The following is a 17,119-nucleotide window of genomic DNA, read 5'->3' as shown; positions in this document are numbered from 1 at the left end:
GAACTGGACTGAAAGTCAGTGGTCTTATGCACAGAAAATTCCAAGTTTGAAATTTTTGGCAGGTCCGCCGGTGTCTGTAGGCATCTGCAAAACACGGTGGAAGCTCGGTCATTGTTTTTCGACATGCATGTCAGCCAGTGGTGTTGGAGAGCTTTTCTATATCGATGACTTTATGATTGCAGAAAAACACAAACGGATTTTAAACCATTTTGCAACACCATCTGCAAGAATTCATTGTTCAGCATGACAGAAATCCCAAACACATCCCCAATGTAGTAAAAGCATATCTGGAAAGAAACACACAGTGTGTTATGCCCTTGAGTCAAAAGTCAGCGGTTGGTGTGTGTGCTGATTGAGCCACATAAGCAGAGTGATAAATAAGCTCAGAGTGAGACATCATTTCCACAAGAGATCTTTGTATCCTATGTGCGGAAATGGAGCGAGGGAGCGTCCTGTTCACTAACCTATCTTTGATGTACCCTTTCGCTTATGATGTCGTGAAAAAGTGCTCCGGCAGTTATTAAATAGGGACTAGTTCATGTTCACGCTAAGAGTGCTCTACACGTTCGCACCTCGGAAAACGTTCGTCTTTGTGAGTATTGACATGTGTAGAGACAGTCGTTATGTGTGTTTACATGGAGCGAACTGTATGCTGATGTAATGTACATGTTAAGCTAGGCTAATCGGCAAGTTGTTATTAAGATGTGTGTCAACCAGCGATTCATTTTCATTTTTTCTCATGTTCTAGTTACATAAAAACAAGAAAGTCAAGCCTTGTGTGGAAGACCTCTTCTATTTGTTCGCTAGCTGTCTAACCTCACAGGGTCACGTGTCGTGAGGGCAGCATAGTAAAAAGACGAAGGAAAAGACGCCTACTCAGCGGGTTCAAACATACAGAGCTACTTTAAGCAACATGAGTCTACGCTCAGGAAGAAATTACCTAAAAGACTACGCTGCTGAAGAGCTAGACGAAGCAGCCGGTGGTGAACAGCAACCAGACGTTGCCACTCAACCAGCTACAACGCAGCAACGGTCTCAACCATTCGACACCAAGTCGCAGCAATCCAGAACCTCGACAAGGCGTTCTCAACGGACATCCTCATCAACAGCTTCTGCAGCTGCAAGGGCCTACGCCAAAGCTCAAGCAGCACGAGCTCAACTGGCCTTCGCTGAAAAGGAAGCTAATGCAATGAAACAGAGAGCTGAACTGGATGCTCATCTACATGTCCTCCAGTGCCAAAAAGCAATAGCCGCAGCTGAAGCAGAGGCCTCAGCCTATGAAGAAGCAGAGATTCAGAGCGGGGAGCTCTACGGAGAACTTTGTGAGGAAGCTGAGCCCATCAGTACAGTGCACCGCACTAATGAATATGTTCAACAACAATGTGAGTTACTCTACCCAGACACTCAGCACGACTCAGCACAGCCTCCTAAAGGAAATTGCAATGAAGTAGATGCACAAGACAGTACACAAATAACTAATCCTTTTATAACCAACACTCAGACGAAAACACCACCTGTAAATAGAGAAAGGAAACAGGAGCAAACAGTGAACACTGGTGTAGTCGACACGTACTGGTCCAACTCCACAAAGCACACCCCCAACCTTAACAACTGTGTACCTGAATCAAGTGAAATGCAACAGTTTGCAAAATACCTAATTCGCAAAGAACTAGTCAGCACAGGTCTTTTGCAATTTGATGACAAACCTGAAAACTATTGGGCATGGAAAACCTCATTCATCAGCGCAACCAAAGACCTAAATTTGTCTCCAAGAGAGGAATTAGACTTGCTAACAAAATGGTTGGGTCCAACATCATCCGAACAGGCTAAGCGCATTCGTGCTGTACACACCCTCAATCCTGCTGCAGGTGCGAAGATGGTCTGGCAACGCCTTGAAGAGTGCTACGGCTCACCTGAGGCTATTGAGGACGCACTCTTAAAAAAGGTAGAGGACTTTCCCAAACTAACAAATAAAGACAATGTTAAGCTGCAGGAACTTAGTGACATCTTATTGGAGCTACAGTGTGCTAAACAAGATGGTGCACTCCCAGGACTTGCTTACCTGGACACAGCTAGAGGAGTCAGGCAAATAGTGGAAAAACTTCCCTTCAACCTACAGGAAAAGTGGACAACTGTAGGAACACAGTACAAGGAGACTCATAGTGTGTCATTTCCTCCTTTCTCAGTTTTCACACAATTTGTCCAGCGGCAAGCGAAAATGAGGAATGACCCAAGCTTTGCTATGTCCAAGGCCAACACCCATGTCCCTTCTCCCACAGAAAAACTGAGGTCATATAGTCGCAAACCTACTGTGTCAGCACACAAAATGGACATTACGGCAGAGTCGGACCAGAATAATCTCAGTCCAAAGAAAATGGAGGAACCGGATCGCCAGTGCCCAATCCACAAAAAACCACATCCACTCAAAAAGTGTAAGCTCTTTAGAGACAAAACTATTGAAGAAAGACAAGCCTATCTCAAAGAGCACCACATATGCTACAGATGCTGTGGGTCTGTCCAACACATTGCAAAAAACTGTAAAGCAGTGGTTAAGTGTATCGAGTGTGACAGCCTTAAACACTTATCTGCAATGCATCCTGGTCCTACTCCTGCCCCTAAGAGTACTACACCAGGAAACAACGACAATGAAGAGCAAATCGAGAGCTCACCTTCAGTCGAGTCGAAGTGCACAGAGGTATGTGGCCAAGGTGATAGCCCACGTTCATGTTCTAAGATCAGTTTGGTCAAAGTGTATCCCGCAGGCCAAAAAGAGAGAGCTATAAAAATGTATGCAGTAATAGATGATCAGTCCAACAGGTCACTGGTTAAGTCAGAGTTTTTCAGCCTTTTCAAAATCAATGCCAAACCCACTCCATACACCTTAAAGACTTGCTCTGGCAGAGAACAAACCTCAGGTAGGAGAGCCGTAAACTTCTTCCTCGAGTCTTTGGATGGAGAAGTCAACATCCAGCTACCCCCTTTAATTGAATGTGACTCTGTGCCGGACAATAGATCTGAAATACCCTCTCCAGAGATTGCCCAGCATCACCCACATCTTCTTCCAGTGACAGATAACATCCCACCTGTCGACCACCACGCCCCAATCCTTTTACTCCTTGGAAGGGACGTCATCAGGGTCCATAAGGTACGTGAGCAAATCAACGGACCCAATGATGCACCATACGCCCAAAGGCTAGACCTGGGTTGGGTTATTGTGGGGGAGGTGTGTCTAGGAAAAGTGCACAGTCAGTCAGAGGTCAATGTCTATAAAACACACACCTTAGATAATGGACGTGCATCCTATTTTGAGCCTTGCCCAAACACAATTCACATTAAAGAGAATTATGGGGTCACTATGAATGCAACCTGCATCACAGACGATTTGGGACACTCTGTGTTTGTTAGATCTGAGGGTGATAACAAACAAGCCATGTCTATCGACGACAGAGCATTCCTGACAATAATGGACAGTGAAGTTTATCAAAACCAAGAGAACAGCTGGGTTGCACCTTTACCCTTTCGCTCACAGAGAAGGAGGCTCCCTGACAACCGAGAACAAGCCCTAAAACGCCTCTGCTCTCTCCGAAAGACTTTGGAAAAGAGACCAGAAATGAAAGATCACTACATCCAATTCATGCAGAAAATGTTGGATAACGACCAAGCCGAGCCTGCCCCTCCTCTGCCACTAAATAAAGAACATTGGTATCTGCCCACGTTTGGGGTATACCACCCACAGAAGCCACAACAAATACGAGTCGTGTTTGATTCAAGTGCAGAATGTGACGGAATTTCGCTCAATCAAGTGCTTCTTGGCGGACCTGATTTGAACAACTCCCTATTGGGAGTGCTGTTGCGCTTCCGCAAAGAGCCCATAGCCCTGACAGCCGATGTGCAGCAAATGTTTTACTGCTTCGTTGTGCGCGAAGACCACAGAGATTATTTGCGTTATCTGTGGTATGAGGACAATGACATTACAAAGAGCATAGTTGAGTTTAGAATGAAGGTCCACGTGTTTGGAAACAGCCCGTCACCCGCTGTTGCCATCTACTGCATGAGACAGGCAGCACAGCAGGGAGAACGAGAACACGGATCTGATGCAAGACAGTTTGTTGAGCGTCAGTTTTATGTTGACGATGGTCTCACATCAGTCGCCACGCCAGAGGAAGCAATCAACCTGCTCACAAGAACGCAAAACATGTTGGCAGAGTCTAACTTGCGCCTCCACAAGGTGGCATCAAACTGCAGTCAAGTCATGGAAGCTTTCCCTGTTGAGGATCGTGCAAAGGACCTGAAAGATTTAGACCTAGGAGTAGACCCTCTTCCAGTTCAGAGAAGCTTGGGACTCTGTTGGAACCTACAATCTGACAGCTTCACTTACCAGGTGTCAAATGAGAGCAAACCATTCACACGGAGGGGAGTATTGTCGACAGTTAATAGCCTCTATGACCCTTTGGGATTTGCTGCTCCCATAATAATGCAGGGCAAAGCATTACTCAGGGAACTGTCATCTGATGGAAAAGACTGGGACACACTCTTACCCCCTGAGAAACAGGAGAGGTGGGACTTATGGAAAGACTCTTTGCAAGCCCTTGAGAACCTCCAAATACCAAGGTGCTACAGCCCAGGTACGTTAAGCACAACGAAAGTGAAAGAACTTTGCATTTTCTGTGATGCCTCCACTGTCGCTATAGGTGCAGTAGTCTATCTGCGTACAGTTGACAGTGAAGGACAGTGTCATACTGGGTTTGTGATGGGGAAGTCTAAACTCGCACCCCGCCCCGCACACACTGTACCACGCCTGGAACTATGTGCTGCTGTGCTCGCAGTGGAAATGTTTGAGCTCATCAGAGACGAGTTAGACATTAAAGTAGACAATGTGACTTTTTACACAGACAGTAGGATTGTGTTGGGGTACATACACAACACCTCCAGACGATTCTACATGTATGTTGCCAACAGGGTTACGCGCATTAGAGCATCCACCCATCCGAGTCAATGGCATTATGTACCAAGTGAGTTAAATCCAGCTGACCAGGCCACTCGGTTCATTCCAGCAGCAGACCTGCAGAACAGTACCTGGTTCTCAGGTCCACCCTTTCTGTACTCTGACCCACACACAGAACCACACACTGGTCCTTTCACGCTCATCGAACCTGAAAAAGACAGAGAGATACATCCGGAAATAAAAGTAATGAAAACTACTGTAGCAGAGCCACAGTTGGGTTCTGACCGTTTCAAAAAGTACTCAAACTGGATCACTCTTTGCAGAGTCATAGCCAGACTCATTCATGTAGTTACATCCTTTGCACAAAAGACAAGTGGGCGAAGGGGATGGAAAGGTTTCAGTGAGACACCGAGCGTCCAAGAACTCACCCGAGCCCAAGTAGTCATCATTCGAGCTGTCCAACAAGAAGCTTACAAAGGGACGCTTGAAAACATTAAAGAAGGAAGGAAGGTCAGTGGCATGTTTGATACACTCAAAAAGCTCGATCCTGTGGTGGACAAAGACAATCTCTTGCGAGTTGGTGGACGTCTTTCCGCCGCCGATCTCACAGAAAACGAAAAGCATCCTCTGATTATCCCATCTACCAGCCACATCGCTATGCTAATTGTAACTCACTATCATGAACGAGTGGCTCATCAAGGAAGACACATAACTGAAGGAGCTATCCGTGGTGCTGGGTACTGGATAATTGGAGGGAAGCGGCTTGTGTCATCTGTCATTCATCGGTGTGTCACATGTCGCAAGTTGCGAGGCAAAATGCAGATCCAGAAAATGGCAGACTTGCCTGCAGACCGAGTCACCCCTGAACCACCCTTTACCACTGTAGGCCTAGATGTATTTGGGCCATGGACTATTGTGACGCGTCGTACAAGAGGTGGTTGTTCCCAGAACAAACGTTGGGCTGTGTTATTCACATGCATGTCAACTAGGGCTGTGCATATCGAACTGATAGAGACTATGTCTGCTGATAGTTTTATCAATGCACTAAGAAGGCTCTTCTCTATTCGGGGCCCGGCCAAGTTTCTGCGCTCGGACAGAGGCACGAATTTTGTGGGCGCTTGTAAGGAATTAGACCTAAACTCAGGAAACAAAGCAGTAGGAAAGTACCTGCAAGAGAGAGGGTGTGTTTGGACTTTCAATCCCCCTCATGCGTCTCATATGGGAGGCTCGTGGGAGCGCCTTATAGGCGTTGCCAGGCGCATTCTGGATGCAATGTTGTTACGAACTGAACAAACACGTCTTACTCATGAAGTGTTGTGCACCTTCATGGCCGAGGTGATGGCAATTATTAATGCAAGGCCTCTTGTTCCCATATCCACCGACCCTGACAGTCCTGCAGTACTCACTCCAGCAGTGCTACTAACGCAGAAGATGAGTGCTGTGTCCGCCCCACTTGGGAACTTCTCATCAGGGCAGCTGTTTGGCAAACAATGGAAACATGTTCAACTCCTCGCTGACACTTTTTGGAAAAGGTGGAAGGGAGAGTATTTATCCACCTTACAAGGTCGTGCAAAATGGACAGAGACTAGACCTAATGTCAAAATAGGAGATGTGGTCCTGCTAAAGGATCCCCAAGCCAGCAGGAACGAATGGCCCATGGGACTAATAGTAAAAACATTCCCCAGCAGCGACAAGAAGGTCCGAAAAGTGGAAGTGCGGACTGTAAAAGATGGGACTGTTAAAATGTTTCTCAGACCAGTTTCAGAGATTGTTGTTTTGCTTGCAGAGACTGAATGAATATTCTTCAATGCTAGATGATGTTTGAATATGTTGTATTGATGTTTATTGTGATATAATGTGTGTATATCAAGCGGGGAGTGTTATGCCCTTGAGTCAAAAGTCAGCGGTTGGTGTGTGTGCTGATTGAGCCACATAAGCAGAGTGATAAATAAGCTCAGAGTGAGACATCATTTCCACAAGAGATCTTTGTATCCTATGTGCGGAAATGGAGCGAGGGAGCGTCCTGTTCACTAACCTATCTTTGATGTACCCTTTCGCTTATGATGTCGTGAAAAAGTGCTCCGGCAGTTATTAAATAGGGACTAGTTCATGTTCACGCTAAGAGTGCTCTACACGTTCGCACCTCGGAAAACGTTCGTCTTTGTGAGTATTGACATGTGTAGAGACAGTCGTTATGTGTGTTTACATGGAGCGAACTGTATGCTGATGTAATGTACATGTTAAGCTAGGCTAATCGGCAAGTTGTTATTAAGATGTGTGTCAACCAGCGATTCATTTTCATTTTTTCTCATGTTCTAGTTACATAAAAACAAGAAAGTCAAGCCTTGTGTGGAAGACCTCTTCTATTTGTTCGCTAGCTGTCTAACCTCACAGGGTCACGTGTCGTGAGGGCAGCATACAGTGGAAGACTATCAATCATTGACTGGCCTCCCCAGAGGCTGAACCTCAGTGTGGAATTATCTTGACAGCTAATACAAGAAAAGCCAGGACAATTAAAAGTCCTTGAAGAAGCCCAGAGAGCTATTCCTGAAGACTACTTAAAGAATTGACAAGAAAGCTTATCTGAGTTAGTCATACAAAATACTACAACAAAGCATCTTAGAGCAAATTTGTTCTAGCACAATGAAGAACAAACAAAAGTTTCAAGAATTATTTTTCTTCACATTCCCAGTCATCTAAATTCCAACTTCAACCACAAACAATTGTTTTTTTTTAACCTTGATGAATGAAATAACCACCCAGTCATATTGAATACTAATACCTTTATACATCAGTGCGAGACTTGTCAGCAATAGATTAAAGTCAACAAAGTATTAAACTGTGCCAATGCCTACCCAGAGTAACTGACAAGAATCTGACACTTTAAACACACACTGTCTATGTTTTGACATAGCTGAGTTCATTACACTGACAACCAGTCTGGAAGTTGAGCCTGAAGGCTGTTTGAAAGGAAAATATAAAGAAAGCAAGAGGGACCATTTGTATATTGATCTCAAAAATCAAGCTTGAAATCTGAGTGCTTTCGTGACACCCCAGCATGGAAAACTGTTGAAAACCCTCCATCAGATGTTCTGGAGGTTTTCCATGTTTACTAAAGCTCATCAACTCTCTTGCTGATTCGGGGTTCCACAGTACAGAGCAGACACTGGAGACGATTGCTTCCAGTCATGCACATTAGTCCAGTGTCTCTTCCCCTTCATGTAATATTTCAGTTTCTCTTTACTCTCATTGGGACTCCTCTCTTCCTCTACAAACCAAGGTACACATGACAGTCTCACATTTAACAGATGAACCTACACCAAACAGATGAACCAAAAAAGGAGAAGAAAGATGAGAGGGGGCAAAAAGCCAAAACATGCTGGTGAGTAAAGTTAATTTGTAAAACTCTGGTAACCAGTAGACCTTACATAAACCAGACATGGAAAAACAAAGCAGAAAATTTTGAATAAATATTGTTTTTACTTTAATGGCACAAGTGCTATCGCTTAAAAATACAACTAAAGAGTTTTTAATTATATTCAGCGGCACAAATACGGAGGATGAATTCTTTTCAGAGACAGTTTCAGGCTCATTTGTTTTGTTTTCATTTTACTTGCGTCAGAGACAGCATGATGTGGTGGACATGACAAAAACCTCTCTCTCACTGAAGACTTGAATTTGTGATCATCGCCTCATCTGTGGTTAAGCTTAGGAAACAAAAATCTTTAGCAGGGCAAGGATTGCAACACAGAGTTTGGGGCTTGCCAAAAACATTTATCTAACAACATTTTCTCACAGTGTTAAATAGAAAATATTATGAGGTAACATTGGAATTTGTTCACCCATTGTGCCATTTCAGTTATTATTTTAGGGCTCCAGCTCCTTTCGCTGTAAACTAAGGATCTGCACATTAAGCTTTCTTTGTGATATATATGAAATTCAAGTTAAAGGAATTGTGGAAAATTCGGAATAGTTTTAAGATTTGTGTCTTTTTCATGTTCTGGTAGTGAAAACCAATTGCCAGATAAACTAGATTAAGCTATAAGAGACAGATCAAATAAAAAGTATTCACCATTGGTAATCAGTATGTGAGCCATGTACTGTATAATTTATTTTAATACAATTCTTATGTGATTTTACTCAAGAAACTTGTACGAACAACCAAATAAGAACTTGCCAGTACCCAGGGACTTTTAGACTCTGAGAAAAACTGTGACCTGATTAAAATCTCTCTAAAGGACAGTATGTTTGGTATATGATATTTAACAGCAGTAAACACACTACACCCAGTGCAGGTAAACATACATCCTGACTGAGCCCTGTTTACAAAAACTGTCCACAGCAAGGGAGACCAACAGGGCAGAGGCAGACATCTCTTCTGCAAGGAGGTTCAAAGGAGCTCTTTGTACAGCAGATGAAAACATCTATCATAGGGGGTGTTTAGAATATTGCATGTCCTGCCACAGATCCCGGAGAGAAGAGAGATCACTTATGTCTGTAAATGAGGCTGAGGGAGTACAGGTAGTCATTACTCAGAGGAAACAACTGTTTCTACCTCTTACTCACATACCTCTCCCCTTCCAATACCCGCAGGCCACCATCAATACCGCCCAACCCGACAGCTATCATAGACCACTTGGCGGTCTCCACCCATGCTCAGAAGTTCACTGTCAACGCCTGACAAACACACATCTGCACAGCTGTAAATGCCCTGTAATATAGAACCAGAAACACCTCCTTGGTCTGACATCTCAATTCCGCTCTGTTCTCCCTCTAGTCTTCCTGTCAAAGTTTTTGATATCTTGATTCAGGCATGGCACTGTGGAGGTTGTGGAACAGGGTTCATTAGAAAACACCTTTGCAAAGGAGTTTTGCACCTGGGCACATGTGCATAAAGTGACGTTAATACTTTCTCTGTGTTGTCAGGCTAATGGAAGCTGATAGATTCAGGTCAACAGGTATTGCTATGTGGTTTTTGTTTTTTTGTTTTTTCTTGGTCTCAACTAATGCCAGGCAGTTTCACTTACACTATTGATAACTGTTTTTGATGTGTATTTTCACTTTAAATCAATTGAAACACTGGAATGTGTTGTTCAGTTGACCCAGGCTATAAAAAAGGGAAAAACACTGCTGCTGACAGTTTTATCCTTTAACACTGGTAATGATTAATTCTTGTTGCACAAGTCAATATTAGTTCATATAGTGCCAAATTACAACTGCCACCTGTAGGTGCTTTATGTTGTAAGGTAAAGACACTAAAACAAGCACTAAAACACCTACATAGCTTTGTAGATCATATCTAACCTGTAGATCCCATCTATAGAACCAATTCTTGCTGTAGTTGCCCATGTGGATCACTGATCATAGAGAAACCAATTTTTACAAATGTAACTGATTGTCACGGTTCTGGGTCATTTTGACCCTGCTTTTTCGGTTTCTTGTATTTTGGTGTGTTTCCAGATTGTGCTCATTATAATTATGTTCTGATTCTTTAGCTATCCTATGATGATGATGATTATTATTTCTGGGTTTAGTTTAGGTTTTGCCTGTGCTTAGTCTTCTCTGCCTGTATGTCCCTCTGTCTGTCCATGGTGTCTTGTCTGGTCCTCTGTGTCTGTTAGTTTCCTGTTTTATTCTGAAGGTCCCTGTCTTATGTGAGTGTGTTCAGTTACATTTCCCCTGTCTCGTCAGCTGTGATTTCTCCCAGGTGTGTTCCCCACCTGTCTCTCATCCCTTGATTACTGCCGTGTGTATATAAGCCCTGTGTTTCCTTTGTTCTCTGTCGTGTCGTCAATGTCTACTCACCCTCAGTTTCAGCTGTGTGTTCTGTTAACTGTATTTACCTGCCTGTTAGTTTATATTTTCCAGTTTAGTTAGTCTTCTGTTTGATCAGCAGCCTGCAATAAAGCAGTTTATTCTGAGTTTACTTTTGCCTCCGTGAGTCCTGCATTTTGGGTCCTTCCCCTCTGCCTTCCTGCACACAGCCATGACACTGATGGAGAAAAAGAAGTATACTGTGTACGTGTGCCTTTGTCTGTGTGTGAATACACTGTAAGGCTTCGCTCCAGGGGCTCCTAAGCACACTTGCTTGCTCATTACACCAATCACATCAAATTAACCACTTCCTTCTAGAAATTCTGGTTCCTTTCCATGGTTCTGTTTCCTCATTTAACCCCCACTGTTTCTGTCTGCCTGTCTAGAACAGCAAATCACTTCACTCATGGGTTGTTTTCCAGCCACATGTGAGGGTCAAGTTAACTCTGAGCATACATAGTATGCTTATGTCTACAATTACGATCTCTTATGGCATCTGACAACAGATCTTCTGTGCAGGATAGCACATTATCATTCAGCCTTATATATAAATAAGGAACACTAAGTTGTAATAAATAATAAGATAATAAGTTGATGCTGTTGAAATGAAACCATTAGCAATAGCAACACTGAGCAGTGAGCTGATATTTTTGACAGTTATCACCCTTAGTGGTCTTTCAAATTGGGTTTTTTTTTTTTGAGAGTGTGGTGGTACTGTGGCAGTTGGCTGTGATGGTCTAAAGAGGGGAAATGAAAATGCCACAGTACAGGACGATGTGAAGTATAAATAAATGTTTGGTAAGCTGAACTAATTTTGATTTAAGAAAATACATTGTCTTAAAATATGCATGTACATTTGTTTATGTGAAATAAGTTGATAAATAATTTAATGTAAAAAAAATGTGAAAAATAATATTTTAATGTAATAATATTTAGAAGAAAAGATTTTCTAGTTTTTATAAAGTCCTCTTGCTGTTTCCGTTCGGGGGAGATGCAGTTTATTCTTTACAGCTGACTGATAAATAAACAATAGACAGAGAGGAAGCATTTGAAATATTTATTGTCTTTGTTACAAGAAGCTCTGAAAATCACTGTGGAAAAGCACAAAATGGGAGACCTATTTATACAGTTAGATAGGGAGAAAGTAAGCACAATAAAATGTGTCTCTGTAAGAAAAACACAGTGTCCATCATAAAGGCAGTTATAGCTATTTATGATAGACCAGTTATGGTCTATGAGGCAATGATAATAATATTTCTAAAAGTCATATTTTTTATATATATATTTGAGTTTGAAACTAATTTTCTATGTGACTCTTCTTCCAGTATTTCAGCAGCTCACTCAAAATGAAATTTAAGATGTTACCACTAAATCAATTAAAACAGGACTCCCATGACTGTGATGATGCCTTTCACAGAAGAGCCTTGTCATTTTATTTTCAGCCTGAAATACAAGCACCGTGTATCATATTACTTCCATTTCTTTGTAAGTCTGTACATAAAATTCAGGCCAGGCACACTGGGTTGCATAATGCTTGGTTTTCATGCTCATGCCTCTGACACTGATGCCATCTCAACTTTTTATTTTTATTTTGGGAAATCTGTAACTGGGTTTGATCACAGCCTTTTATATTTCAAATGGTTTCTACTGAAGTTGCCACTTTCTCTTCTTCTTCTTGTCTTTTACACATTTACCTTTACACGCTCACACACACAGGGACACACACTAAAAAACAAACCAGCTGGTCCTGAATCATTCTGACATCTGCATACAGTGTACAGGGACCCGTGTTGCTATATCAGGAGAGGCTCAGCTGAGCTAACCCTAACTAATTCCGAGTATGCCTGTCATATACTTGAGACTGCCAGTAACTGCAGCAGTAAAGTTTTTGCATACTGATTTTATCTGTGCACAGAATATAAGTAAGCAATAAATTTAAGGAACAGAGGCTCCAAGACACATTTATTTAAATAACGTTCACAAACAGTTATAATAAAAAAAAACCCTCTATTGCACCTACAGTACACAAGAGTAAATGGATTGTACAAAAATATGTCATTTTTTTTAGAATAACATCATAAATGATTACTGTTATAGGTCAGTAATAAGACTAAACTTAGCATGCTATGTCTCCTGTACATGTCATATCAATATTTACAGTCATACATAATGAAAGTAATGGCGTCATCTTAATTCCAATATTACAAATCCTAACTTTTAATGTCATTAAGTGACCAAATGGAATATTAGCCCTATGAAACTTTGGAGTAAAACGAGCAACAGCAGTCTGTCAAACTACGGAGGCTTGAGTGATATCAATGGATAATTTATTTACAAAGTTAACTGTGCGTTTTCCTGTAACATACCTCTACTACTTCAAGTTGCTTGCTAAGTATATTGCATTTTTGCACTGCATATTTCACTGATCGTCTTTCATGTCACTTTAAGAGTTAAAGTTTACTTGCTCATCTGACACTGCAGTTTCACAGTTCTGAGTCACATTAGCTTGATCCTTAAACCAGTTAATATAAACATCCTTAATGTTTCTATATCCTGTCGCCTATTGTTCTGCTGTCCTCACTACCCTCCCTTGCTTCTGATGTTCTTTCTTTTCCACATTCTCTCTGTGGTGTCTCCTGTTCCGGCTTTTCTTCATTTCCTGGATGTGTTTCCATTTGCCATTTCCTAAGCCTCGCCCTCGAACCCTCAACGGCCTCTTATCCAGCCACAGTGCATCGCAGTACTCTTCTAGAGAGCTGAAGGGAGAGCTCATCGCTCTCAGGTAGTCTTTATATCGCTGACGTGCCTCTGTTCCATGGTGTAGCCCCCCGGCAGAGTCGTCACTCGGCTTGGCTTTTCTGTCTAGCTGTCCATTTGTAACAACTTGTAGAGTGACACGGAGGAGAGTATGGGTGAAGTGTGTGTGCTCTTGAGCTACACAGATATACACACCGGCATCAGAAGCATGAAGGGAGCGAATTAGGAGACCTCTTTCCGTGTGAATTACTCGATCATCAAATCTGACCTGAGAGACAACAAGAAACATATAAGAGCTACATAATGCCAACCCACCACCACAAACCCCAGCTAACACATCACCCTCCTAGGGCTGTTCGATATAACGATATATATCGGATGACGATATAAAAACGTCTATCGTTTCACATTTTACGCTATCGTTTTTCGTGGTGTCGCAAAATAAACTGTTTACGGCAATATTTTTTCATTATTTTGATGGTCACTGTAGTGGCCATCAAAGAAAACAGCGGCCGTTATAACTTATGTCTAAAAATTTATTATTTCATGCATCAGTTAAAACACTCGACTCCAGGTACGACGCCCAGCTGGAAACACTTCACGCAAGTCGAGCTGCCCGAGATTCACAGAATTTACAGAAAATGTTACATTTTTGTGATTTATGTCGTTATCGGACGATAGATGTCTTAATATCGGGATATGAGATTTTGGTCATATCGCACAGCCCTACACCCTCCTCAAACACATACATTTCTGAAGATTTGTAACCAAGTTGTGTTGAACAAGGTAATGACCCCTAAAACGGGAAGCATATGGAATTAGGTGTGGTGAGTATAGTTCACGGCGTGGGTGGGCACAGGTCATTATGTGATGAGAGATCTTTAGATGCATAATGAGAGTAAACGTTGAGCGCTGCTGGGAATGTATGTGCTTGTTGTTAAGGTAAGTGGCATGCTAATGTTTTTGGCCCTATTTCCGTCTAGCATCCACCACGGTTCATCGGATGATGTGACTGCTGTCAGAGCCTAAAAAAAACAAAGCTGTGTTAAGAGGACACAGAAAGAGCATGAGGGAGTGAGTCCAGCATGTGTGAAAGTGTGGCTGCTTCAAAGGGATACCTCCCACAGCTGCACTTTGACCCCCAGAGGTGTAACTGATAAGAAATGCAGAATATTACCATGTCTTTTGCCCATGTGCTTGCTGTGGTCTTGTTTTACCATTTTTTTCTTACGTACACAGGTGTCTCTCTGTGTGTGTGTGTGTGTGTGTGTGTGTGTGTGTGTGTGTGTGTGTGTGTGTGTGTGTGTGTGTGTGTGTTTGGATAGCTCTGTGGTGGTTTCCAGATCTGACACTAATGATGTGTAGTCAAGGCAGAGGCACACCCACAGGTTTCAGAGTCTTTCTGGATGTTGTCTTTTGCGCACATTAGACCTACTAGCCAGTCTCATACCACATTCTCATTTCCTGACACACCTGACTGACTTGACAAAACATATGGTATACGTATTAAAAACATAAAAATCACACTTACGTGGCTCTCTGTCCTCTGCCTTTTAAAATCATCCAATTAGCATTCATGTGCCTATCTGATTGCTTTTTAAGTCGCCTGCACTCTTCCATCCAAAACCAAGGCATCTGTGACTAAATAGCAATGCCAGGCTTTTAAACTTAGCCAGATGGTCTGTCTTTATTTGTATGCCTGTGTGTGGATATGTCTGTGTGTGTCTGGGCATGCAATCACATCAGCAACTCCTACAAGGGAAAGCAATCCAGTGTATAGTGTATAGTGGTGTATAGCGTTCATAAACACACTTATGCTCTTCTGTTTTAACAACTTTGCATGAATGTGGAGTAAAGCAATGAAATGTTATTTAATGATGACGTTTAAACTGTTAAATGAAACACAGGCGAGAATATTTGCAGTCTACTTCTAAGTTAATTTGATGCTTTAAGTATCAAATTAAGAAATTCCCACCTAAGCTGAGAAATAGGTGCTTTGTGCTAATGAGCATTGAGCAACACATTTAACCTTTTCCATACTTTTCTTATTAGAGATTACCCAATGGGCTAGCATTGCAGGCTCCAGGAGGTAAACACGTGTGCACAAACATGATGTGAGAAAGATGGCAAAATTTCTTCTAGCTCACATCTTTAATAGCTGAGTTTTACTAGGAGATAAGAGGAGGCACTGGATAAGGAGATTATGAGTTGAGTAAGTTTTAGACTGGGCTGCAGGTGCTATGAACAGCTGGCTGAGGTTGCCTTTATCAAAACCCAGAAACACAGGAGGGAAAACTGTGGGAAATTGTGGACACAGCATGAAAGTTTTGAGGAAGCTAAGTAGGCAAGGAGTATTGGGGCAGGACGTGAGCAAAGATTAGGGTCGGGCTGAGGAGGAAGTTAACGGCCAGGGAAGATAAAAGGATGACAGAAGAAAACAGGGCAGAAAAGAAGAGATTGAAATGTGCAAGACACTTAAATGATCACATGCTTTGCAGCTGTGAGAACACATAAACCACCTTACACAGCTAGAAGGCCAAGATACAACTATTACACCCAACTAATGTAATAGGGATGTAGTTTCAATTCCGCATCCAAAAAAGGCCTAAAAACATAGATCCAAACTTTATACATAACACACATATCAGCAAACACACCATTGCCACTAGGTAATTAAAACAAAGAGAAAAATTAAGACAGTTAAAGAAATCAAATGGTATTAGTTGCAAGAATGCTATCTGAACATATTCAAGATATCGCCCACACAACTGACTATGAATTCCAACATCTGAAAAGTGTGCGCTCCTCTGACCTCCAGCTTGTTTTTCACTTGATCTCCATCCTTTTTATGATCAATGTTTGCTGCTTTGAAGCAGCACAATCTTGTGTTTACTATAATTGTACGTATAAACCGACATGACAAAGAAGTAAAAAGGCCAATAATTTAAGTACCAGAAATTATTATATAATTACTTTATGTTGTCTGAGTTCACAAACGAGAAAAAAAGTGTTTTAAGGCAATATTGCTCATAAACTACTTTGCTCTTCCACTGTTCAGTTTGCAAATGTATTTGGAAATACTATAGTATAATATATAGTAACTATGTATAGTCACATAATAATCTCATAATCATGCTCCAGCTTTGGCTGTGTTTTTTTGTAATTATTATTATTTTTAGCTTATATAGCTTCCCTGTATTTGTCTAATCCTTGTCATGATTATCTTATTATCATGTTTTTCTTTTAGCACTGTTTTCAACCTATACTCAAAATTATCTCCATTATATTTGTATTTTAACTCTTTTGCCTGCAAAGTACTTTTATGGTATGAATCCTAAGGAGCTATGTGCTTACTTAAAATTCAAAACACCTGAAATTTTAAATCACTTTTCTTTATTTGACTCCATCCAAGCCGCCATCACTTTGTCAACAGTGCAACAGGTCACATATTATTCATCCCTACACACACAAACACAGAAAACACCACATTGTGTTTATTGCACCAAAACCCGTGGCTGTCCCTGGGGAGTTCTCTGTTATAGTTTTTCACTGTAGGGGTACATAAAGAAACACAGACACATGCATTCATCCACCCACAGACAA

At 41.8% G+C, this 17,119-nt stretch overlaps 2 protein-coding genes across 4 annotated transcripts in view; one reads left to right on the top strand and one right to left on the bottom strand.

The window, feature by feature from the left end:
• The first annotated feature begins 312 nt into the window (after nt 1-312).
• Nucleotides 313-7,287, top strand: LOC113013640 (uncharacterized). Its single transcript, XM_026154701.2, has 2 exons — nt 313-592; nt 749-7,287. The coding sequence occupies exon 2, from the start codon at nt 914-916 to the stop codon at nt 6,740-6,742; it is 5,829 nt and encodes a 1,942-aa protein (XP_026010486.2). The 5' UTR covers nt 313-592; nt 749-913; the 3' UTR covers nt 6,743-7,287.
• A 5,417-nt stretch (nt 7,288-12,704) lies between these two features.
• sema3d (sema domain, immunoglobulin domain (Ig), short basic domain, secreted, (semaphorin) 3D) overlaps nt 12,705-17,119 on the bottom strand; it is a 30,443-nt gene continuing 26,028 nt past the window's right edge. For all 3 annotated transcript variants that reach the window (XM_026176096.2, XM_080304746.1, XM_026176097.2), the window contains one exon: nt 12,705-13,784. In XM_026176096.2, coding sequence (XP_026031881.2) covers nt 13,320-13,784 — 465 coding nt within the window. In that variant the 3' untranslated portion in view covers nt 12,705-13,319. The remainder of the gene's footprint in view (nt 13,785-17,119) is intronic.

The sequence above is a fragment of the Astatotilapia calliptera genome, chromosome 7 (genome assembly GCF_964374335.1).
Source record: "Astatotilapia calliptera chromosome 7, fAstCal68.1, whole genome shotgun sequence".
NCBI classification, from domain to species: Eukaryota; Metazoa; Chordata; class Actinopteri; order Cichliformes; family Cichlidae; genus Astatotilapia; species Astatotilapia calliptera.
Note: the sequence above shows the minus strand (reverse complement) of the source record. Positions and strands in the feature narration are given on the sequence as shown.

What these genes read in the sequence shown, in the direction of transcription:
- LOC113013640 (XM_026154701.2), top strand. Translation starts at nt 914, where the DNA reads ATGAGTCTACGCTCAGGAAGAAATTACCTAAAAGACTACGCTGCTGAA.